The 25,412-nt window shown below is 47.5% G+C and overlaps 1 protein-coding gene across 2 annotated transcripts; it reads left to right on the top strand.

Moving 5' to 3' along the window:
* The first annotated feature begins 959 nt into the window (after positions 1-959).
* On the top strand, positions 960-11,222 carry TLR2 (toll like receptor 2). Of its 2 annotated transcripts, none has more exons than XM_069976892.1 (3): positions 960-1,019; positions 6,415-6,530; positions 8,406-11,222. In XM_069976892.1, the coding sequence occupies exon 3, from the start codon at positions 8,413-8,415 to the stop codon at positions 10,768-10,770; it is 2,358 nt and encodes a 785-aa protein (XP_069832993.1). In that variant the 5' UTR covers positions 960-1,019; positions 6,415-6,530; positions 8,406-8,412; the 3' UTR covers positions 10,771-11,222. The 2 variants fall into 2 exon arrangements, with proteins under 2 accessions (XP_069832993.1, XP_069832994.1); XM_069976893.1 differs by lacking the exon at positions 960-1,019 and adding an exon at positions 2,219-2,647.
* The last annotated feature ends 14,190 nt before the right edge of the window (positions 11,223-25,412 follow it).

The raw sequence follows: 25,412 nt of genomic DNA on the forward strand, positions 1-25,412 counted from the left end.
TTGTGTGTTTGTCCTCTCTCCCTGCTAAAGAGAGAGGCCTGCGTTTTGCTTTGCTGCTCCAGTCCACTGGCTGTGTTCCTGTCTCAAGTCTCAAGATTCTTATCTGGGTGTCGATTCTTCAGTCATTCTTCAGCTCCTCTCATCATCATCTTCTCAAATCATCAACAGCAAGTATTTCATTCAAGTCTCATTCCACCCAGCATCTTATCTTCAGTATCACTACTACTCCCATCATTCAGCACGCTACTCTCACAGCCTATTGCAGCATCACCCATTACTCTGCCTTATTCCCGGTTGCATCTGGAGAGACTGTTACTACTAGTTACCACCGTTACAATAAATATACAACTACCGTTGTTTCTGAACCTTGGCATTGGTGTGATCATTGGTGCCCTGACTAAGGACAACGAAGAATCGCATGCCCAGTATTCCCGCATGGTCAGGGGCCCGGCTTCCAGCTGTATCACCCTCGTGCCTACACCGTGACCACATTATCCTACAGCTGCCCCGGTTCCTGCACCCTCACAACCATCTACACTGCGGAGTGGCCCCCACGGGTCAGGGTGCTGCAGATACAATGCCACTCAATGCAGTCATGAAGCCAAAGCCAGAAGTGGATCCAGCAGGAAGCAGAGGCAGAACTCCTTCCTTTCTAGTTGAATCCTTTTGAGCTGTTATGTGTGACGCTCGCCTGACCATAGACCGGCGCTCGCTGTTTATCCATATGGACGATTACCATGGAATGGATCAGGGATCCGAGTGATCTGAGATGTGGATTATTATCACACTGCGAGCACAGGCTGCAGATCCGGCCTCAGAGGCGTATAGAGAGCTATATAGAGAGGCGTATAGAGAGTCACACCCTCGTCTTCCTGATGAGCAGCTCAGTGTGACTGGGATTTCCCCGCTGTAGAAATCAGTGCAGCCCCCTCCCCCTGTACAGTATGGGCCGGGCTCCACACAACTCCCAGCACTGAAAAACTGCTGCTCGCTGGGGAGAGCCGGACGCAGCCAGGCAGGTAAGGGGGAGCTGCCTATAGTGCTGTCCCTGGGAGGGGGAGACCTGTCCTTGGTGTCTACAGGGTCTCAGCAAGGAGTGTAGACAGCAGATCAGCACATATGGCACAAGGTGTACACTGTTCTCTCCAGATGGTTCTAGTGAGCGTCCAGTGTGTTACAGCGGCAGATCCCAGGGGCAGCGGCAGATCTCATGGGCAGCGACAGATCCCAGGGGCAGCGACAGATCCCAGGGGCAGCAGCAGATCTCATGGGCAGCGACAGATCCCAGGGGCAGCGGCAGATCTCATGGGCAGCGACAGATCTCATGGGCAGCGACAGATCCCAGGGGCAGCGGCAGATCTTATGGGCAGCGACAGATCCCATGGGCAGCAGCAGATCTCATGGGCAGCGACAGATCCCAGGGGCAGCAGCAGATCTCATGGGTAGCGACAGATCCCAGGGGCAGCGGCAGATCCCAGGGGCAGCGATAGATCCCAGGGGCAGATCTCATGGGCAGCGACAGATCCCAGGGACAGTGACAGATCCCAGCGGCAGATCTCAGGGGCAGCGGCAGATCTCATGGGCTGCGGCACATCCCAGGGGCAGCGGTGGATCTTAGGGGCAGCGGCAGATCCCAGGGGCAGCGGCGGATCTTAGGGGCAGCGGCAGATCCCAGGGGCAGCGGCGGATCTTAGGGGCAGCGGCAGATCCCAGGGGCAGCGGCAGATCTCATGGGCTGCGGCACATCCCAGGGGCAGCGGCAGATCTCATGGGCTGCGGCACATCCCAGGGGCAGCGGCGGATCTTAGGGGCAGCGGCAGATCCCAGGGGCAGCGGCAGACCCCGGGGGGGGGGGGGGGGGGCGGCAGATCCCAGGGGCAGCGGAAAATCTCATGGGCAGCGGCAGATCCCAAAATTTAAATCAACAGGTGATGTGAAATAAATCAAATTACATTAAAGGAGAAGGCCGTCCGTATGAAATGTTTTCAGTCTGGCAGAGGGGGGGGGGGGGGTTACATAAACTATCTCAGCTCCCCTCTCCCGGTGCCTCCTCTCCTGCGCTGAGCTGCTGCTCCAGGATCTCCTGCAGAGATGACGGCCCGGCTGATGAGCCACTCACCCAATCAGGCACTGCAGCGGTGTCCCTCCCCCCTCCTGGCTGAGTGTGCTGTCCATCACCCGGGTCATGACATCACCAGTGCAGGGGATCCCGTGACATCATCAGAGCTCATGGGGAAATGCCTTCTGGCGGGGGTCCCGGAGCCTGTGCGGCCAGGGGGAGAGGTAAGTAATAATAGTTTGTTATAATCCTCCCTGCCAGCTGTAGAACTTCTTTTTTAAGTGGCCGGAGTTCTCCTTAAAGGGTCGTGTCACAAAGAAAACGAGGTCCATCCTGCTACATTCTGTAAAATAAGTTCAGCTTTGTTTTACGGCAGGATAACGAAAAATAACGACTGTAAATTGCAGACCTGCTTTATATCACATCTGCTGCTGAGTTATAACGACAGGGACCCTTCAAGGACGTGTATAAGATGCCGTCCCATCTGCTCCCATAAAACATGAAGTTATTGTTGTGGAATCCACTGATAATCAGTGACGGCCAGAATGTTACAGCTGGAATGACTGCCCCCCCCCCCATATATACAAAGTAAGTATAATAAATCAATGGTAACAAATGGCGGCTGGGATGGGATTCAGGCTCTCGTCTCCGGTAGAAAACGGAAATATAGAGCGAACTCACGCGACCAGAAGACGGAGAGACGCAGATTCTATTCTCTATTACATAATAGGATGCGAGGGATGTTACTGTATATATAGGATATGTATATAGGAAAAACTGTATATAGACAGAGAAAAAAGAGAAGAGGGGGGGGGGCTCCTGGTGTAATATGTAGGGATCAGTAGGATGGAGGATAGTGGAGATGTGCAAGGTAATAGGCACAACTCTATATAGCACTTCTAGGAAGAGGGGGGAGAACCACCGCAGCTCCTGCTGGGGTACATCGTCCAAAGACGTCCGTGATACAGATGCGTTTGTGGTCTTGCAAAGACCACTGGACCATAAATCCCGGCAGGTGTTCTCTTGTAACGTAAACCACACTATATACGTGGTTATTCCATAAAGATGTAGGTTTATTTATTTATAGTATATATAGTGTGGTTTACGTTACAAGAGAAATCCTGCGCCCACTATCAAGCCGGGATTTATGGTCCAGTGGTCTTTGCATCTGTACCAAAAACTGTATATGTAAGATATGTACTGTATATAGGATATACTGTATATACAGTGGTACCTTGGTAAAAGAGTAACTTGGTCTAAGAGCGTTTTGGTACAAGAGCTCACAGTTTTTCAAATTAGTGACTTGGTGTAAGAGCATTGCTTTGGTCTAAGAGCTCCCTGTACTGGGGGAGGGGCATGGTCTGCATAGCGGGGTCTACAGCCCTGTACTCTGACCCAGGGAGTCTCCCTCACCTTCCAAATCTTAGCAGATCCACTTCAGGCTGGGGCTTACATCAGGGGACAGGACTGTGGAGGTAATCTCTCCATAGCTGTAACCCCTCTCTCCCCGGACAGAGAGCGCTACATGTATGTGCCCACATCTGTCCTGCTCATTCCCTCATGCTTCCTGCAGTCTCTGTCCGCCCTTGTGTTTCCCATCCTCTCCATTATGGGGATCTGCAGCTCCATCCTGTACCTACAAGCTGCTGCTGCTGCTGTGTTATCAGGGTTATACAGTTACTAGACATTATACACCACATGCTGCTATACTGTACAGTAACTTATATATCACATATCCAGCTGCTGGGGTATCAGGGTTATACAGTTACTATACATTATACACCACATGCTGCTATACTGTACAGTAACTTATATATCACATATCCATCTGCTGTGTTATCAGGGTTATATAGTTACTATACATTATACACCACATGCTGCTATACTGTACAGTAACTTATATATCACATATCCAGCTGCTGTGTTATCAGGGTTATACAGTTACTATACATTATACACCACATGCTGATTGCTATACTGTACAGTAACTTATATATCACATATCCAGCTGCTGTGTTATCGGGGTTATACAGTTACTATACATTATATACCACATGCTGATTGCTATACTGTACAGTAACTTATATATCACATATCCCGCTGCTGTGTTATCAGGGTTATACAGTTACTATACATTATATACCACATGCTGCTATACTGTACAGTAACTTATATATCACATATCCAGCTGCTGCTGTGTTATCAGGGTTATACAGTTACTATACATTATATACCACATGCTGCTATACTGTACAGTAACTTATATATCACATATCCAGCTGCTGTGTTATCAGGGTTATACAGTTACTATACATTATACACCACATGCTGCTATACTGTACAGTAACTTATATATCACATATCCAGCTGCTGCTGTGTTATCAGGGTTATACAGTTACTATACATTATATACCACATGCTGCTATACTGTACAGTAACTTATATATCACATATCCAGCTGCTGTGTTATCGGGGTTATACAGTTACTATACATTATATACCACATGCTGATTGCTATACTGTACAGTAACTTATATATCACATATCCCGCTGCTGTGTTATCAGGGTTATACAGTTACTATACATTATATACCACATGCTGCTATACTGTACAGTAACTTATATATCACATATCCAGCTGCTGCTGTGTTATCAGGGTTATACAGTTACTATACATTATATACCACATGCTGCTATACTGTACAGTAACTTATATATCACATATCCAGCTGCTGTGTTATCAGGGTTATAGAGTTACTATACATTATATACCACATGCTGCTATACTGTACAGTAACTATTAATATCACATATCCAGCTGCTGCTGTTATCAGGGTTATACAGTTATTATACATTATATACCACATGCTGATTGCTATACTGTACAGTAACTTATATATCACATATCCCGCTGCTGTGTTATCAGGGTTATACAGTTACTATACATTATATACCACATGCTGCTATACTGTACAGTAACTTATATATCACATATCCAGCTGCTGCTGTGTTATCAGGGTTATACAGTTACTATACATTATATACCACATGCTGCTATACTGTACAGTAACTTATATATCACATATCCAGCTGCTGTGTTATCAGGGTTATACAGTTACTATACATTATATACCACATGCTGCTATACTGTACAGTAACTATTAATATCACATATCCAGCTGCTGTGTTATCAGGGTTATACAGTTACTATACATTATACACCACATGCTGCTATACTGTACAGTAACTTATATATCACATATTCAGCTGCAGTGTTATCAGGGTTATACAGTTACTATACATTATACACCACATGCTGCTATACTGTACAGTAACTTATATATCACATATCCAGCTGCTGTGTTATCAGGGTTATACAGTTACTATACATTATACACCACATGCTGCTATACTGTACAGTAACTTATATATCACATATCCAGCTGCTGTGTTATCAGGGTTATACAGTTACTATACATTATATACCACATGCTGCTATACTGTACAGTAACTTATATATCACATATCCATCTGCTGTGTTATCAGGGTTATACAGTTACTATACATTATATACCACATGCTGCTATACTGTACAGTAACTTATATATCACATATCCATCTGCAGTGTTATCAGGGTTATACAGTTACTATACATTATATACCACATGCTGCTATACTGTACAGTAACTTATATATCACATATCCAGCTGCTGTGTTATCAGGGTTATACAGTTACTATACATTATATACTACATGCTGCTATACTGTACAGTAACTTATATATCACATATCCAGCTGCTGTGTTATCAGGGTTATACAGTTACTATACATTATATACCACATGCTGAATTCTAAACTGTACAGTAACTTATAATATCACAGATTCAGCTGATTCTCATTGTTTCATATCTTCTACATGTTCAGAATAATAATCAGTATATTTGGGGTGGGGAACCAATTGTCTGCAGATCAGTGATTTCTTATGGGGAAATTTGCTTTGGTATAAGAGTGATTCGGATTACAAGCGCCGTCCCAGAATGATCCAAGGCACCACTGTGTATATAGGATATTTATATAGGATATACTATACATAGAGGATATACATAGAGAATATATTGTACATAGAGGATATACATAGAGAATATACTGTACATAGAGGATATACTGTACATAGAGAATATATTGTACATAGAGGATATACTGTACATAGAGGATATACTGTACATATAGGAGATGTATATAGGATATACTGTACATAGGATATAGTGTATATATAGGATATGAGGGGTGTTACTGTATCTCTGCAGTAGTGAATTAGTACCATGTTATCAGATTTTGCTGTATTTCCCGTATAGGACATCTGCAATGAATAGAACTGGTTCTACTGAAAGAACCTTTTATCTAGTTGATGAAGTCGACCATTTTCTAACTGGACTGATCCGGCCATCCGACACTGGAGAAGATTTACAAGGTAAAGGGCCCAAAATACTGAATTCTCTTTTTTGCTACAAATACTGATGTTTTGAGATTTTTGTTCAATCCTTCAAACACTATATGTACAGTATATACTATATACATATTCTATATACATCTCCTATATGTACAGTATATACTTTATACATCTCCTATATGTACAGTATATCCTATATAAATATTCTATATACATCTCCTATACGTACAGTATATACTATATACATCTCCTATATGTACAGTATATACTATATACATCTCCTACATGTACAGTATATACTATATACATCTCCTACATGTACAGTATATACTATATACATCTCCTATATGTACAGTATATACTATATACATCTCCTACATGTACAGTATATCCTGTATGTACAATACATCCTATATATACAGTATATCCTCTATACATACAGTATATCTATGCATTCAGATTACACAGGAATTTGTGTGTTCGACAATAATAAATTTGAAAGTCCGTTCTAATGATGCGATCGGCAGAGGATTTGGTGTTTTCCTGCTCCTTGGCGGATCGCTGTCACTTTTCCACGGGTCGTTTATCGGCCGCAGGTGCATTTCTACCATCACACCCTGCCGGGAATCGACCTGTGTAAAAGGCCCTTAAGTGTTTCCTAAATAATTAAGTTATTCAAATTTTGAAAGGGTTTTCTGACCTATTAAAATTGATGGGCTGATAGGCCGCCATCTCAGATCTGTGGTAGCCCATCGCCCGGCACTGTCGGTGACTGTTTGAGGAGGTGACATCCCGCTTAGTATGTCCTGCCGCTCATCCTGAATGGCCGTACTTGCTGTTGTAGTGGTGGTCGGTCACTGATCTGCAACGTTGTCCTCTTCAAGTACTTGTCCCTGTGGGGTTCTGTTAGTGACTTTCTGGTTTAAAAGTAACAAGTTATGACACATACGATAGTTAGTGTAAAATGTGGGACTTTTTAGCCTCATCCACTCGGAAAAAAAACATTTTGTCTTTAAAATATGGACTAGCAGCTGACTGTGGGATCAGTTCACATGCTGCCCATAGAAGTCTATGGAGAGGGGCATAAGACCCCCAAAATGTCTGGCTCAGCAGCAACCTTGTAGAGTGGCCAATGATGTTTCCCTATTATCACTCTGTACCATCACATGGTACTTAAAGAGGAAGTGCCACAAACGGTGAAAAATTGCAGACGTGCGGGGGTGGGTGAGAAAAAACAAGTGATCTCACCCGTTCCCCCCCCCCCACACACACACACACCATGCCTCTGTTGCACCGCTCTAAAGTCACTCAGCCGGGGTCGTAGCGTTGGACCTAGCAGAGCTGCAGGATCCCAGCTGATGTGAATGGGACCCAGGAGCGGTAGTACGGAGCCCCCACCCCCACCTTCCATTTTTATAATTTGTGGGACTTCTCCTTTAATGCCCTATTGGTGGCTTATTCACATGGTGTGATCCAATTCAGTTTTTTCTGTACTGTGGTTTTTGCAAAACCAATAGATGTTTGCTCATTTCTCGGTGACTTAAAGGACCATATTCCCAATAGCATATATGATACTCCCGGAAATTAGACGAATATACGAGTTAGAAAAATATATAGCCTTCGGGAGAGGTACGTTATCATTGTTGTCTACACAATGGGCTGGGTGGGTGCAATCCCCATACCACATACCTGATGATCCTACAGTACTTCCTTTAAGTCGCTCTAGACTTAACCAACCTACCTAAAGGTTTCATAAACCTCTTGCCTCCTCCATATTATATCATTCGCGGAGAAAGGATGTTACCCTGGTACCAACCCATCTATCCCTCTAGTGCCTATATATACAAGGCATGCCTGCCTGCTTTGTAATAATAACTGACTTTTTATTTCTTGCAGATCCAAAATGGTGCATTACCTGCTGAATTTCTGCTTCTTCTTCTCATTGGTGAAGTCATCATATTCAGAAGATGGAGCTGACTGCCATTGTGACCCTATGGACTTCTGTGACTGCTCCTCGTTGCATTTACGTTCCGTTCCTTCCATGTTGCCCAGACAAATAAAGGGTTTGGATTTATCTAACAATTTCATTCAAACTATATTGGACGATGAGCTGAAGTCCTACGAAAACCTTAGAAAACTTTGGCTATATCGCAATGAAATCCATAGCATCGGCGATAGCGCTTTTCAGTCGCTAAAGAACCTTGAGGAACTGGACCTCTCGTATAACAACTTATCCAGCTTGACACCCACTTGGTTTGCCGGTCTTCCCAAACTAACCCATTTGAACTTGCTGGGTAATCACTACACGTCACTCGGTAAGCAGCCCATATTCTCCTCTCTGTCCTCTCTGAAGAATCTTAGACTCGGTAACATAGACTTTGTGGCCCTCAATAAAGAAGACTTTGATGGTGTGCCAAGCTTGAAGGAACTCTACTTAAATATGTCCCACCTCATAAATTATACAAAAGGTGCCGTACAATCTAAACAGAATATAGGACATGTGACTCTTGCTGCAAATTTAACTTTGTTGCCAGAAATAATAAGTGATCTGACATATTCGACCACCTGGTTAGAAATTCGGAATACATCCTTGAAGAACAGAGAGGACTCTGAAGCCTTTGTGCTGCTCAATGATACAACGGTGAAGACTTTAATGTTTAGAGACTGTTTCCTGACTGACCTGAGTACAGCAAGGCTGATAGAGATTATCCATACCTTCAGGAACGTTACCACTCTTGCTTTAGAAGATAGCGAACTTTTTGGAACAGGACAAGGTCTTCCCTATCTGAAAGATGAGAACTCCTCATTATCAACAATCATTGTCAAGAACCTGTACATACCTAATTTTTATCTCTTTACAGACTTCCATTTTATCTATCAGGTGGTCCGTACAATAAAAAGTGTCACCTGCATAAACAGCAAGGTTTTTCTCATGCCTTGTAATTTTTCCCGAGCCTTTAAGATGATGGAATACCTCGATTTGAGTGGGAACGTGCTGACTGACTTGTTTTTGGTAAGTTCGGCCTGTTATTTAGACGGTTTTGGAGCTTGGCCTTCTGTACGAACCCTAAATATCAGCAGAAACCTCTTGACTTCATTACCCATGGTTTCCAAGGCACTTGCAAAGGTTCCATCATTGACTTCTATTGATTTAAGCCAAAATATGTTTGGTGACACCAGTATCACATCCTGCCGCTGGCCCAGGAACCTGACCTACCTAAATATTTCAGACTGTAAGTTAAAACAGATTGACAGCTGCCTTCCGGTCACTTTAGAGGTTTTGGATGTTAGTGGCAATAACCTGGAAGAATTTGCTGCTAATTTACCAAATTTGAAGGAACTCTACATATCAGATAACAGATTGACCATGTTACCTGTAAGAGCCAATCTTACAAGCCTAAAATTACTAGTTATCAGGAAAAACATCCTCAACGACTTTTTTACCTCAGATTTGAGTAACTTCCCAAATCTGACTTCATTGGATGCAGCGGACAACAATTATTTCTGCTCCTGTCAGTTTGTGGAATTTGCTAAGTATCATAACCAAATCCTTGTGGGTTGGCCGAAAAGCTACATATGTGACTCTCCTCCTTCAGTACGAGGACAACAGATTAAAGACGCACATCTCCCTGTATTGATGTGCCATAAGACGTTAGTCGTTACGCTGTCCTGCATCATATCGATACTAGTTATAGCCATTATTGTGTGGCTTTGCCACTTTCTCCATTGTGTTTGGTATACTAAGATGACCTGGGCCTGGTTAAAAGCCAAAAGGAAGCCTCTAAAGGTAACGGAAAGGGAAATCCGTTTCGATGCCTTCATATCTTACAGTGAAAGAGACTCCGAATGGGTTGAGAATATGATGGTACCAGAGCTCGAAAAAGGAAATCCCCCCCTCAGAGTTTGTTACCATAAGCGAGACTTTGTACCGGGCAAATGGATCATCGATAATATCATTGATGCCATGGAGAGAAGCTACAAAACCCTGTTTATCTTGTCGGAGCATTTTGTGCAAAGTGAGTGGTGCAAATATGAGCTGGAGTTCTCCCACTTTCGTCTTTTTGATGAAAACAATGATACTGCCATTTTGGTTCTGCTGGAACCCATTGAGAAGTCTACCATCCCAAAAAGATTCATCAAACTGAGGAAACTCATGAACACAAAAACTTACATTGAGTGGCCGTCAGAAGAAGAAGAGCAACAAGTCTTCTGGGATAACCTTAAAGCGGCAGTACAATCCGATGAGCAGCCCGAGGCATAGCCAATTCCTTAATGGAAGGGAACAGAGTCAGAAAAATAAGTATAAAAATTGGAGTTACCCCTGTTATTTATAAATGGTAACGTGTCTGTAGTCATTGTGTAGAGGCCAAATATTTAACAGGTGGCAATTTTGTTTTGAGTTTCACAAAGTCATGCTGTCCGATATGCTAGCTCTCACGGCACACGTCATGAGGGGCCACATCTGTCACTCCCATCTACATCAAACAGAGCTGTATGGAAATGACATGGCCTGCATCTGTTTTGGTCCGTTTTTCCATTATAACAAAAAAAAAAGATGAAAAAATCCAGATCAGAGATAGGACGCCATAACCCTGCTGACCCTAAGATAGGACCCCATACACCTGCTGACCCTGAGATAGGACGCCATACACCTGCTGACCCTGAGATAGGACGCCATACACCTGCTGACCCTGAGGTAGGACGCCATACACCTGCTGACCCTGAGATAGGACGCCATATACCTGCTGACCCTGAGATAGGAGGCCATACACCTGCTGACCCTGAGATAGGAGGCCATAACCCTGCTGACCCTGAGATAGGACGCCATAACCCTGCTGACCCTGAGATAGGACGCCATAACCCTGCTGACCCTGAGATAGGACGCCATACACCTGCTGACCCTGAGATAGGACGCCATAACCTGCTGACCCTGAGATAGGACACCATACACCTGCTGACCCAGAGATAGGACGCCATACACCTGCTGACCCTGAGGTAGGACGCCATACACCTGCTGACCCTGAGATAGGACGCCATAACCCTGCTGACCCTGAGATAGGACACCATAACCCTGCTGACCCTGAGATAGGACACCATACACCTACTGACCCTAAGATAGGACGCCGTAACCCTGCTGACCCTGAGATAGGACGCCATACACCTGCTGACCCTGAGGTAGGACGTCATACACCTGCTGACCCTGAGATAGGACGCCATAACCCTGCTGACCCTGAGATAGGACGCCATAACCTGCTGACCCTGAGATAGGACGCCATACACCTGCTGACCCTGAGATAGGACGCCATAACCCTGCTGACCCTGAGATAGGACGCCATAACCCTGCTGACCCTGAGATAGGACGCCATAACCCTGCTGACCCTGAGATAGGACGCCATAACCCTGCTGACCCTGAGATAGGACGCCATAACCTGCTGACCCTGAGATAGGACGCCATAACCTGCTGACCCTGAGATAGGACGCCATAACCTGCTGACCCTGAGATAGGACGGCATAACCCTGCTGACCCTGAGATAGGATGCCATAACCTGCTGACCCTGAGATAGGACGCCATACACCTGCTGACCCTGAGATAGGACACCATACACCTGCTGACCCTGAGATAGGACGCCATACACCTGCTGACCCTGAGGTAGGACGCCATACACCTGCTGACCCTGAGATAGGACGCCATACACCTGCTGACCCTGAGATAGGAGGCCATAACCCTGCTGACCCTGAGATAGGACGCCATAACCCTGCTGACCCTGAGATAGGACGCCATAACCCTGCTGACCCTGAGATAGGACGCCATAACCCTGCTGACCCTGAGATAGGACGCCATACACCTGCTGACCCTGAGATAGGACGCCATAACCTGCTGACCCTGAGATAGGACACCATACACCTGCTGACCCAGAGATAGGACGCCATACACCTGCTGACCCTGAGGTAGGACGCCATACACCTGCTGACCCTGAGATAGGACGCCATAACCCTGCTGACCCTGAGATAGGACACCATAACCCTGCTGACCCTGAGATAGGACACCATACACCTACTGACCCTAAGATAGGACGCCGTAACCCTGCTGACCCTGAGATAGGACGCCATACACCTGCTGACCCTGAGGTAGGACGTCATACACCTGCTGACCCTGAGATAGGACGCCATAACCCTGCTGACCCTGAGATAGGACGCCATAACCTGCTGACCCTGAGATAGGACGCCATACACCTGCTGACCCTGAGATAGGACGCCATACACCTGCTGACCCTGAGATAGGACGCCATAACCCTGCTGACCCTGAGATAGGACGCCATAACCTGCTGACCCTGAGATAGGACGCCATAACCTGCTGACCCTGAGATAGGACGCCATAACCTGCTGACCCTGAGATAGGACGCCATAACCCTGCTGACCCTGAGATAGGATGCCATAACCTGCTGACCCTGAGATAGGACGCCATACACCTGCTGACCCTGAGATAGGACGCCATAACCCTGCTGACCCTGAGATAGGACGCCATAACCCTGCTGACCCTGAGATAGGACGCCATAACCCTGCTGACCCTGAGATAGGACGCCATAACCCTGCTGACCCTGAGATAGGACGCCATAACCTGCTGACCCTGAGATAGGACGCCATAACCTGCTGACCCTGAGATAGGACGCCATAACCTGCTGACCCTGAGATAGGACGGCATAACCCTGCTGACCCTGAGATAGGATGCCATAACCTGCTGACCCTGAGATAGGACGCCATACACCTGCTGACCCTGAGATAGGACGCCATAACCCTGCTGACCCTGAGATAGGACGCCATAACCCTGCTGACCCTGAGATAGAACGCCATATACCTGCTGACCCTGAGATAGGACGCCATACACCTGCTGACCCTGAGATAGGACGCCATAACCCTGCTGACCCTGAGATAGGACGCCAAAATCCTGCTGACCCTAAGATAGGACCTCATACACCTGCTGACCCTGAGATAGGACGCCATAACCTGCTGACCCTGAGATAGGACGCCATAACCCTGCTGACCCTGAGATAGGACGCCATAACCCTGCTGACCCTGAGATAGGACGCCATACACCTGCTGACCCTGAGATAGGACCCCATACACCTGCTGACCCTGAGATAGGACGCCATAACCCTGCTGACCCTGAGATAGGACGCCATAACCCTGCTGACCCTGAGATAGGACACCATACACCTGCTGACCCTGAGATAGGACCCCATACACCTGCTGACCCTGAGATAGGACGCCATACACCTGCTGACCCTGAGATAGGACGCCATAACCCTGCTGACCCTGAGATAGGACGCCATACACCTGCTGACCCTGAGATAGGACGCCATAACCCTGCTGACCCTGAGATAGGACGCCATACACCTGCTGACCCTGAGATAGGACGCCATAACCCTGCTGACCCTGAGATAGGACGCCATACACCTGCTGACCCTGAGATAGGACACCATACACCTGCTGACCCTGAGATAGGACGTCATACACCTGCTGACCCTGAGATAGGACGCCATAACCCTGCTGACCCTGAGATAGGACGCCATAACCCTGCTGATCCTGAGATAGGACGCCATAACCCTGCTGACCCTGAGATAGGACGCCATAACCCTGCTGACCCTGAGATAGGACGCCATAACCCTGCTGACCCTGAGATAGGACGCCATACACCTGCTGACCCTGAGATAGGACGCCATAACCCTGCTGACCCTGAGATAGGACGCCATACACCTGCTGACCCTGAGATAGGACGCCATACACCTGCTGACCCTGAGATAGGACACCATACACCTGCTGACCCTGAGATAGGACGCCATACACCTGCTGACCCTGAGATAGGACGCCATAACCCTGCTGACCCTGAGATAGGACGCCATACACCTGCTGACCCTGAGATAGGACGCCATACACCTGCTGACCCTGAGATAGGACACCATACACCTGCTGACCCTGAGATAGGACGCCATACACCTGCTGACCCTGAGATAGGACGCCATACACCTGCTGACCCTGAGATAGGACGCCATACACCTGCTGACCCTGAGATAGGACGCCATACACCTGCTGACCCTGAGATAGGACGCCATAACCTGCTGACCCTGAGATAGGATGCCATAACCCTGCTGACCCTGAGATAGGACGCCATAACCCTGCTGACCCTGAGATAGGACGCCATAACCCTGCTGACCCTGAGATAGGACGCCATAACCTGCTGACCCTGAGATAGGACGCCATACACCTGCTGACCCTGAGATAGGACGCCATACACCTGCTGACCCTGAGATAGGACGCCATACACCTGCTGACCCTGAGATAGGACGCCATACACCTGCTGACCCTGAGATAGGACGCCATAACCCTGCTGACCCTGAGATAGGACCCCATAACCTGCTGACCCTGAGATAGGACGCCATACACCTGCTGACCCTGAGATAGGACGCCATACACCTGCTGACCCTGAGATAGGACGCCATACACCTGCTGACCCTGAGATAGGATAGCCTAAGCCTGCTGATAGTCTCTTTAAATGCAGCACTAGAGAGTCGCAGTTCCAGTAGCAAAAGTGTTCTGCTGCTTCATTTCATATCCCGTATTTCCTTCCCTCGGCCATGATGATAAAACATTCTGTGAGTCTCCGGCCGCCACTAAGGCGAGGGGGGTGGAGAGCGAATACTGTACTTGCTGTCCGGTTTTCCAAGGATCGGACCGCGGACGGTCACTGGGGCCCAGCGGCTCCACAACCTGTGATCACTGAGAGACTCCTCTAACACGGTATTTATGGCATCAGAAGGTCGTGCGGACTGGATTTCCCCTTTTTTTTATGGCAACCATGAAGACAAATGTTCCTTTGTCTCTATCTGCGACGGATGATGCAACCTGTGTGTCGGCTTCCTGAAATATTATAAAAACAAAACAAGTCATAATATAATGATTGTTTTCATTCAGTAACTAAGCGGACCTCTTGTCGCCATCTGTGGGTGGGGCAGGGTTATAGTGACATTTGGCGGGATTATGGGGGTTTGAAAGTCCAAACTTCATTACTTAAAGAAGAATTCCTGTGAAATGAAAAAAAGGCGGGGGGGGGATACATAATAAACAAAGCGTACTTACCTATCCCCGTGCCTCCTGGCACCGCTCCACCAGCTGCAACATCACGGCCCGCTGATCAACTGCCCATCACTGACTGGGGTGGGACAGCACTGTAGTCACTGACTGGGGTGGGACAGCACTGTAGTCGCTGACTGGGGTGGGACAGCACTGTAGTCACTGACTGGGGTGGGACAGCACTGTAGTCACTGACTGGGGTGGGACAGCACTATAGTCACTGACTGGGGTGGGACAGCACTGTAGTCACTGACTGGGGTGGGACAGCACTGTAGTCACTGACTGGGGTGGGACAGCACTGTAGTCACTGACTGGGGTGGGACAGCACTGTAGTCACTGACTGGGGTGGGACAGCACTATAGTCACTGACTGGGGTGGGACAGCACTGTAGTCACTGACTGGGGTGGGACAGCACTGTAGTCACTGACTGGGGTGGGACAGCACTGTAGTCACTGACTGGGGTGGGACAGCACTGTAGTCACTGACTGGGGTGGGACAGCACTATAGTCACTGACTGGGGTGGGACAGCACTGTAGTCACTGACTGGGGTGGGGCAGCACTGTAGTCACTGACTGGCTGAGCAGGCAATCAGTAGGGCTGTGACATTGCAGTTGGGGGAGTCGGGTACACAACATGGGTAAATGACAGCTGGCGGCAGGCAGTGAGACAGGGTACTGGGGCTACGAGGCACAGGGATAGGTAAGAATACTGGGGGAGATTTATCAAACTGGTGTAAAGTCGAATTGTCTTAGTCGCCCCCGGCAACCAATCAGATTCCACCTTCCATTTTTCAAAGAATCTGTGTGGAATAAAAGGTGGAATCTGATTGGTTGCCGGGGGTGACTAAGACAATTCGACTTTACACCAGTTTGATAAATCTCCCCCCCCCCCACCTACTGTTTGGAAGATCAACTGCTCAGGGACTTCTGTAACAAAACAGACCATGAGTTTTTGTCCGTCTGGGTTGTAACGTAAAAAGGTTTCTTTACTTATGCAAAAAAAAAAATCCAAATCATACAAAACAAAACATCGGAATAGGCCTCAGCCCTGGCTCATGTGTCTCTGGCCCAGTCACAGCCGGAGCCTGAAAAATCGAGGTAACCGAGGAGCCGGGAAACTGTTCTGGTGAGAAAATCTAGAAAGGAACCAAACAAAGATTCCTGAGAGCTAACAAAGTTCTCTTCCGGCTTTCCTTAACCCTTTCAGCTTCCTTCGTGCTCCAATGTAATCCGGGTTGAGTAAACTCTTCCTGCACTTTCCCAGATTCTGGATTTCACTCATATTAGATCTTTGTCCCAACAGAAAAGTCTATATTCTCAGATAAAATATGTTTCCCAGTTTAAGTGAAGACGTCCCAAGTGTTTGTGATATGTCATCATGGCGGAGAAGAGGCTGGTGCTCCCCCCCCCCCCATTATAGGTATATCGGTGTTACTGAGTGAAGGAATATGGCTGCAGATCCTGTCTGGATGGATGGACCCTTAATAAACATTGTTCTATACATACTGTATACTGCAGATCAGCTGCTTTATAAACCTTTGATTGAGACCATGTAACCAGGCCTCACATCTATCTGTAACAATGTGGTGTCCCACCACTGGTGCTGTCTAGTGCACTTGAGCAAGTTACTCTTTTGGGATCACAAGAGGAAGATGTAGTACTGTGTTTTTCCTCTTTGACATGACAGCACCACAGAGAGAGGGACCCCGCCCCCAGGGACAGGAAACCTGAAGCATAAAAGGATTAGGCCCTCCTCTTAACCTCAGTGTGGTTTCCTGTCCCTGCGGGAAGCCTGGAGTATGGAGGCTCTGTGAGTCTCCTAAAGGATTAAAAAAGAAGCCGGAGCTTCCCCATTTGCTGGGGCCTATTCTAGTGGAATGGCCGGGGGTATGACTCTGCATAGCGCAGGTGTAGCGCTATAAGCCCGACTCACCACCACCACCAGCCGTATTCCCAGAATGGCAGAGGAGCCAGATCGGAAGCACGAGATCTTCTGGTAGCAGCTGCGGGGTATTCAGAGGCAGTTGTGGGCCGAGGCAGTAAGTCACGTCCATACGGAGCGTGTGTTCCACAGTGTGGCCTACTTCTGGTCCGGCGCGCAGCGTCTTCCGGTTTGACGCTGCGCGGTGACGTGGTGTAGGAGTTACGCGGCGCACAGGAAGTGACGTCAGACGCCAGATAATCCAGAAAACAGCGTGGAGTGCGCAGGGGTGAGCTCGGCCGGCATACTCACAAGCTACAATGAGTTCCAGCAGCGAGGCTAGGAAGGATTCCTCTGGGGCTCAGGCCTCTTCCCGGGTACTGAATCACTTCTCCCCTGGTGGGGGTGGTAAGATGATCAACTTTTATTTCCTCTAATAGTATATTTTTCTTTTCTTATTTTTTCTACAAATCATATATTAGGATTCGTCTAGGAAATCTAAATCCTCCAGACATAAAGAATGCAGAGTGTGCAAAGTCAGACTTGGCTCCAGCTATGATAAGCCAACTTGTGAACAATGTATTGGAAGATTGGTAGCTGCGGAGGTTCCATCCATGGACTCTATTCTCTCCTCTGTAAAAAATTTAATAAGAGATGAAATTCAGAATTCCCTTAAAAGTGTAACTGCTACAACTCCGGTTAGTGTTCCGGGACCTTCCCAGAGGATTACTACGGTATCTATACCTGACCATGAGGAAGGGGAAGCTAGAGAAGAGGAGGCAGACGCAGCAGGATCAGAAGATTCGGACACTGAGACAGGAGTTAAGGCCTTGTTTTCATTAGAAGATGTGTGTACCTTAGTTAAAGATGTTCGCTCCACAATGGAGATTGAAGATCCTAAAGAACCTAAGTCCATTCAAGACATCATGTTTGGAAGTTTAGAGGAAAAGAAAAAGAAGGTTTTTCCAGTGCACAGGAGCATATCAGCTCTTATTAATAAAGAATGGAGTAAGCCAGGGAAAAAAGGCTTCGTTCCTAGGGCAGTCAAGAGGAAACTGATAATCCATCATGGGATAGAGCCCCAAAGATAGATGTGTCTATCTCTAAAATGTCTCGCAAGGGGTCCTTACCTTTTGATGATCTAGGGGTACTCAAGGACCCCATGGATAAAAAGGCAGAGGGGTTTCTACAGAAAACTTGGGAAGCCGCCACAGGAAGTTTCAAACCAAACATTGCAGGCACTTGCGTGGCTAGGTCAATGATGGTTTGGCTTTCCCAGCTAGAGATAGATCTTCAGGCTGATGATTTTAAGGAAGGATTCACTACAGTTTTACCTCTGCTTAAAAAATCTGCCTCCTTTCTAGCTGATTCATCCACTGATGCACTCAGGTTTTCTGCTCACTCCGCGGCACAGTCCAACTCGGCCCGTCGAGCCCTGTGGTTAAAGAACTGGTCAGGGGATGTGGCAGCTAAGGCAAAATTGTGCACCATACCCTGCGAAGGAGAATATATATTTGGAACTGTGCTAGATGATCTACTGGATAAGGCCGCAGACAAAAAGAGACATTTTCCAGCAGCTTTTCAAGGGAAACGATTCCAGTCCTTTCGAGGTCAAGGAAAGGAAAAGTTTCACAGAAAGAATACGGACAAGTCCAGTAGAGGAAGAGCAAGAGCCTACAACAAGTCAAGAGGCTATATGTTCTCCCAAAAAAGTCCTCCTCGCAATGACGCCAGATTTAGAGTGGGGGGGGGGGGGGGGGGGGGGGGAGATTAAAACACTTTGCACAGGAATGGGAAAAGATCTGCGGCAGCAGATGGGTACTTCAGTCTATTCAAGATGGAGTACGCTTAGATTTTGCATCCCTTCCTCCCACTCGGTTTGTTATAACAAAGGGCCATCAGGACTCAAGGGAACTAGAGTCCCTAAAATTGGAAGTTCTAGCATTGCGGGAGAAGGAAGTCCTGGTTCCAGTTCCGGAGTCAGAAAAAGGTCAAGGGTTCTATTCCACTTTGTTTCTGGTAAAAAAAAAAACAGACGAAAGTCATAATAAATCTCAAACCTCTGAATCAAAATCTTCGCTACCAAAGATTCAAGATGGAAACCATCAGAAGTACAGTAAACTTGCTCTTTCCAGATTGTTTTATGGCATCGGTAGACCTAAAGGACGCATACACGTTCCAATCCACAAGGATTTTCAAAAATATCTCAGGATAGCAATTTGGATCAACAACTCCCTGATTCACCTACAGTTCAAGCTCTGCCCTTCGGCATCTCCAGTGCCCCACGGATCTTCACCAAGATAGTGGCGGAAATGGCAGCTCATATAAGGGAGGAGGAAGGCGGTTTTATTCCATACTTGGACAATTTTCTGTTGATAGCAGAATCAGAAGAAAAACTTCAAACAATGTTAAAGAGAACCCTGTCCATTGTAGAAAATCTCGGCTGGATAATTAATTACAAAAAATCATCATTAACTCCAGAAAGGGAAAAGCTGTTCCTGGGAATTTCACTGGACTCAGTGACTCAAAAATCATTCCTGCCCTTGGAGAAGATAGAGAAGCTACAAGACTCAACAAACTATCTTCTTCAGAATCCAGTAACATCCATAAGGAGGGGTATGTCGCTTCTTGGTCTATTTACAGCAGCCATTCCAGCGGTTCCTTGGGCCCAAATTCATTCAAGGCCCTTACAGGCCCAGCTCCTCCAGGCATGGGATGGTTCTCCCACAGGTTTGGACAAAAAAGTTACCTTATCCCAGGTTACATTGGAGAGTTTTGCCTGGTGGTTATCCAGGAATAATCGCTCTAAAGGTCTTAGCTGGACTTTTTCCTCACCTGAGATAATAACCACAGATGCCAGCCCTTCGGGCTGGGGCGCTCACATCAGACATCTTAACTTTCAGGGTACCTGGGATGAGGAATACAGCAATAGATCTTCTAACTTCAAAGAATTAGCAGCTATTTATTTTGCCCTGTGTATGGCAGAATCTCACATAAAAATTGTAATGTTAAGATCTTCTCAGACAATTCAACAGCGGTTTCCGTTATCAATAGGCAGGGTACCACCAGGAGCCCCCTGTTATTGGACATGTCTTATCTTATTTTTTCTTTTGCAGAGAAAAATCTTTTGAGTCTATCAGCTGTCCATCTCAAGGGAATACTGAATACAAGAGCAGACTACCTCAGCAGACATCGGCTACTACAAGGGGAATGGCGCCTGAATCCCTCAATCTTTCAGATGATAACTCACCTTTGGGGGAGGCCGGTCATAGATCTGTTCGCAACCAGAGCAAACAGACAGGTGAGACAGTTTCTTTCCTTGTCCCCAGTGGACCGTCCCCTAGACGTAGATGCCCTAAGTCAGACGTGGTCTTGGAGTCTAATGTACGCTTTTCCTCCGCTGGCCTTGATCCCTCGAGTTCTAAGGAAGATACGTCAGGACTCAGCAAGAGTGATTCTTATAGCCCCATTTTGGCCACGCAGAGCTTGGTTCTCAGGTCTGAGATCCATGTCGGTGACGGATCCCTGGGTTCTACCGGTACAACCGGATTTACTTTCTCAGGGTCCGATCTTTCATCAAGAAGCGAAGCAGCTGCACCTGACGGCCTGGCTTTTGAAAAGCTAATCCTTAGAAGTCATGGCCTCTCTGACGCTGTAATTTCAACCTTACAGAAGAGTAGGAAGCCGGTAACCTCTAAGATCTACTTCAGAATTTGGAGGACCTTTTTTTCTTTTTTGGGGGCAGATAAGATAGACTTTCATAAGCCTAATATTGCTCAAATCTTGGATTTCCTCCAAAAGGGTCTAGAGAAGGGCCTTAAGCCAGCCACTTTAAAGGGAACCTGTCACCCCCCGTGCCGGGGTGACAGGCTCCCGACCCCCCGTTAGAGCCCCCTATACTCACCTGATCCCGCCGGGTCCCGCTTCTGGATCCGGTCGGGTGATGAAGATCTTAGCCGCTGCAGCCCGGCGCTCGCGCTGAGAGATGAGTCCAACACCCATAGAGAATGACAGGAGAGTCCAGCGTTCCGTCATTCTCTATGAGCGTTGGACTCATCTCTCAGCACGCGCGCCGGGCTGCAGCGGCTGAGATCTTCATCACCCGACCGGATCCAGAAGCGGGACCCGGCGGGATCAGGTGAGTATAGGGGGCTCTAACGGGGGGTCGGGAACCTGTCACCCCGGCATGGGGGGAGACAGGTTCCCTTTAAAGGTTCAGGCATCGGCTTTAGGAGCATTATACAACCATCAGATAGCTACTCATCCTTGGGTAGTTAGACTTTTTAGAGCAGCTTCCAGGCTCTCTCCAAGACTGTCTCCCTTAGTTCCTTCTTGGGATTTGAGTGTAGTCCTTAAGAGTCTAACAGATGCTCCTTTGAACCTTTGTCAGAAATCTCTCTAAAAAAATCTTACTCTTAAAACGGCCCTTCTAGTGGCAGTAACGTCAGCCAGGCGAGTAGGGGAGTTAGCTAGTCTGTCATGCTGTGAGCCCTATACTAAGATTTTGTCAGACAGAATCATAATCAAACCAGACCCTGCATACTTACCCCAAATTGGTTCAGATTTCCATCGCTCACAGGAAATAGTATTACCCTCGTTCTGTGATAATCCTGCTAACAAGAGAGATCAGGAATTTCATTGTTTGGACGTAAGACGCTCAGTTATACAATACCTGGAAGTCACTAAGCAATTTAGACGATCTAGATCTCTGTTTATTCAGTTTTCAGGAGCCAATAAGGGGTGTAAGGCTGGTAGTAGTTCTATAGCCAGATGGATCAGGCTGGCTATTTGCTCATCTAATGCCCCTATTCCACGAGTCGTTTGGAGGAGCAAATGAGCGCTATTAGCGCTCGTTTGCTCCTCTTCCCCGCTTGCTGCCGCCGCTATTCAACGCGGCTGCAGCGAGCGGGTGAGTGTGGGAGGGGGCGGCGGGGAGCTGCGGGGGGGCTGCCCGGGGGATCGCTGATCGTCCGGGCAGCCCATAGGATATAGCAGCGCCTGCTGCCGATGCTCCTATTCAACGGAGCGCCGGCAGCAGATCGCTGCTATATCAGTCGCTTGTTTTTCAACATGTTGAAAAACAAGCGACTGCAACGATCAGCCGACATGAACGATGTCGGCTGATTGTTGCACTCTATTCCACGGGACGAATATAGTTCGTAGCGGCCGATATCGGCCGAATACGAACAATATTGCTCCTCTAAACGACCCGTGGAATAGGGCCTTTACTCTTCTGCTGGTCTTTCTCCTCCCCTTAGGCTCAGAGCTCAGTCCACCCGTGCGGTTGCGACCTCTTGGGCTGAAAGAAGTGATGCGTCCATCTCTCAGATCTGCAGGGCGGCGGTTTGGTCCTCACCGCACACTTTTTTCCGACACTATAGGTTGGATCTTTCTGATTCCTCTGGTGTGGCCTTTGGGCGTAAGGTCTTACTGGCTATAGTCCCTCCCTAATTCTTTTTTCATCTCTGGTATTCTCTCCGTGGTGCTGTCATATCGAAGGGGAAAACAGAAGTTACTCACCGGGTAATGATGTTTCCTCAAGTACATGACAGCACCATTACATCCCACCCTATTGGTTATCTTCACAGTTTGTTTCACTTGGGTGTGCAGAAAAAAAAAAAAAAAAGAGTTTTTTGTTGATTTGATATTGGTGACGGTTCTTAAAAAGAGTTCAACAAATCGTGATACTAATTATGGCTCTCTTCGGTCTCTGGAATACACACTGAGGTTGAGAGGAGGGCCTAATCCTTTTATGCTTCAGGTTTCCTGTCCCTGGGGGCGGGGCCCCTTCTCCGTGGTGCTGTCATGTACTCGAGGAAACATCATTACCCGGTGAGTAACTCCTGTTTTCTCACTAGGTGTCACCACTGTTTGGTTTCACCCGGCACACAGCTGAAGTCATCAAGGGTTAATAGTTTTATGTTATGTGTTGTCTTGCTGGGCCAATCAAAGGTGCTTGTCGTCTCCTGTCCTATCCTATCTCTTCTCTCTCTCACACACTCAGCCCCACCACTCACAGGAGGGTTTAGTTTTAGCCCCTGTAGGAGGAGTTAGTTTCTGGTGGGAGGAAGTTGGAGTTATTGGTTGGAAGTCCAATGTGTGAGAGAATACCTCCTTACAAAGTTTTCCTACTAGACACTACAGCAACTATGCAGTGTTAAACTCACCTTAGGGGAGAGAAGCCACCTAGGAATAATCCTTGCCCACACCAGGAACCTCTCTAAAAAGTGCAGGGCAGTATCCGGAAGCAAGAGGAACTGACCCCAGTAGGATAAAGCTACCGTGCAAGGTCTACGTATCTTACTGCGCAGTGCAAGATGACTGGCAAACCTCAGAGGTCTGCTCAACCCTGATAACTGACCACTGGGGCTCGTATTACCCACGTAGAATGGGTATCTTGCAACTGGGGGGCATAAGATGGTTCAGAGCCACTACTGGCATCTGTGAGTACAAGTATCTTATCTCTTCTACCTATACACCTTTTCCGGAAGAGCACATTCACTACATTGGGCAGGGCTCCTCTGGCAATTCCTCTCCTCTTCTTCTTTCTTTACAAAGCACTTTCTACTTCTACAAGCACTAGTTACTTCTGTGTCAGCACTAAAGATGTGTGTCAAGATTTGCACTACTGTATCACATTTTCTGTTAAACTTAAGTCTTATTTCAGTAAAGTGTTATATTTTTGACTAAACGCAAAGGACTCTGGTTAAATCTGTCAGCAGCTGCACCCACACACACCATCATATACTTGGGTAATTTCCTCTTTCTGTAAGTGGCGGTACCAACATCTGCTGGGTCTGCTACCACTCCAAGCTACCGTGACAAGTGCCCATGTGACCCTAAACACTCCAGCACATTAGTTGCACGGCTTGTTCTTGAATAGTTCAGCCAAGTTTCTGCGCTTTAGTAACATATTAACCTGTGTTGTATTTGTTTTATATTCGTGTAAAATCTCTTCTTCCCCAGAATGCGGAAATGTGTCTTCTTGTTGTGTCCGAGATATTTATGCATCGGCGATAAAACTTTTGTAGGGATGTCAGAATATTCATCCTTATGTGAGTTGGGCCTATGGCTGTATCCATGTGTCCCAGGACTCTCTCGGGCTGCATCCACCTTCTCCAGGCAGTAGGAGTCAGATGCTGAGCATTCGGGTTCAGACATCGCTCAGTTGGGGGTATGCTCGCTATACATCATCATCATGAGCCACTTACCTATAAACAAGCTTGGACTGAGCTATCAGAATACCAGGGGATCCTCCAGTGCCCTATGGCTGGCATGGCTCCTGATCCGGGCGCCCAGATGATGAGCTATATAGACAGCACATTCCTACAGTCAGTGGCGTAGCGACCGCGGTCGCAGCGGTCGCCGCCACCACTGGGCCGCTACCAAGGGGGGGCCCGCAGGGAGCCCCCCTCCCATCCCCCCTTGTGACCGCCAGCAGTTTTGCTTGCGATCACAAGAGGGAGGCTGGGACGGGCTCCCGTCTCTGTTTGCTCCCGTCCCTGGCCACATACATCAGTGATCTCTGTGCGCGCGGGGGAAGTACTTCCGGCGCAGGGTGTGTCGATAATAAGCGCCCCCGTGCCGGAAGTAACATCCCCGGCGCGCACAGAGATCATTGATGTATGTGCTGCCGGGGATGGGAGCCAACAGAGCCGGGAGCCGCGCATCAGCCAACAGCCAGACCGGACTGCAGGAGGAGAGAGACACGGCGGGGGAGCGTGTTGTCAGGTGAGTTGTGTTGTTTTGTTTTTGTTTTCCACAGACATGGGGGACCATCTATAAGGGGGATAACGGGGGGGACCATCTATAAGAGGGATAACGGGGGGGACCATCTATAAGAGGGATAACGGG

Source organism: Dendropsophus ebraccatus, chromosome 7, assembly GCF_027789765.1.
Source record: "Dendropsophus ebraccatus isolate aDenEbr1 chromosome 7, aDenEbr1.pat, whole genome shotgun sequence".
NCBI lineage: Eukaryota > Metazoa > Chordata > Amphibia > Anura > Hylidae > Dendropsophus > Dendropsophus ebraccatus.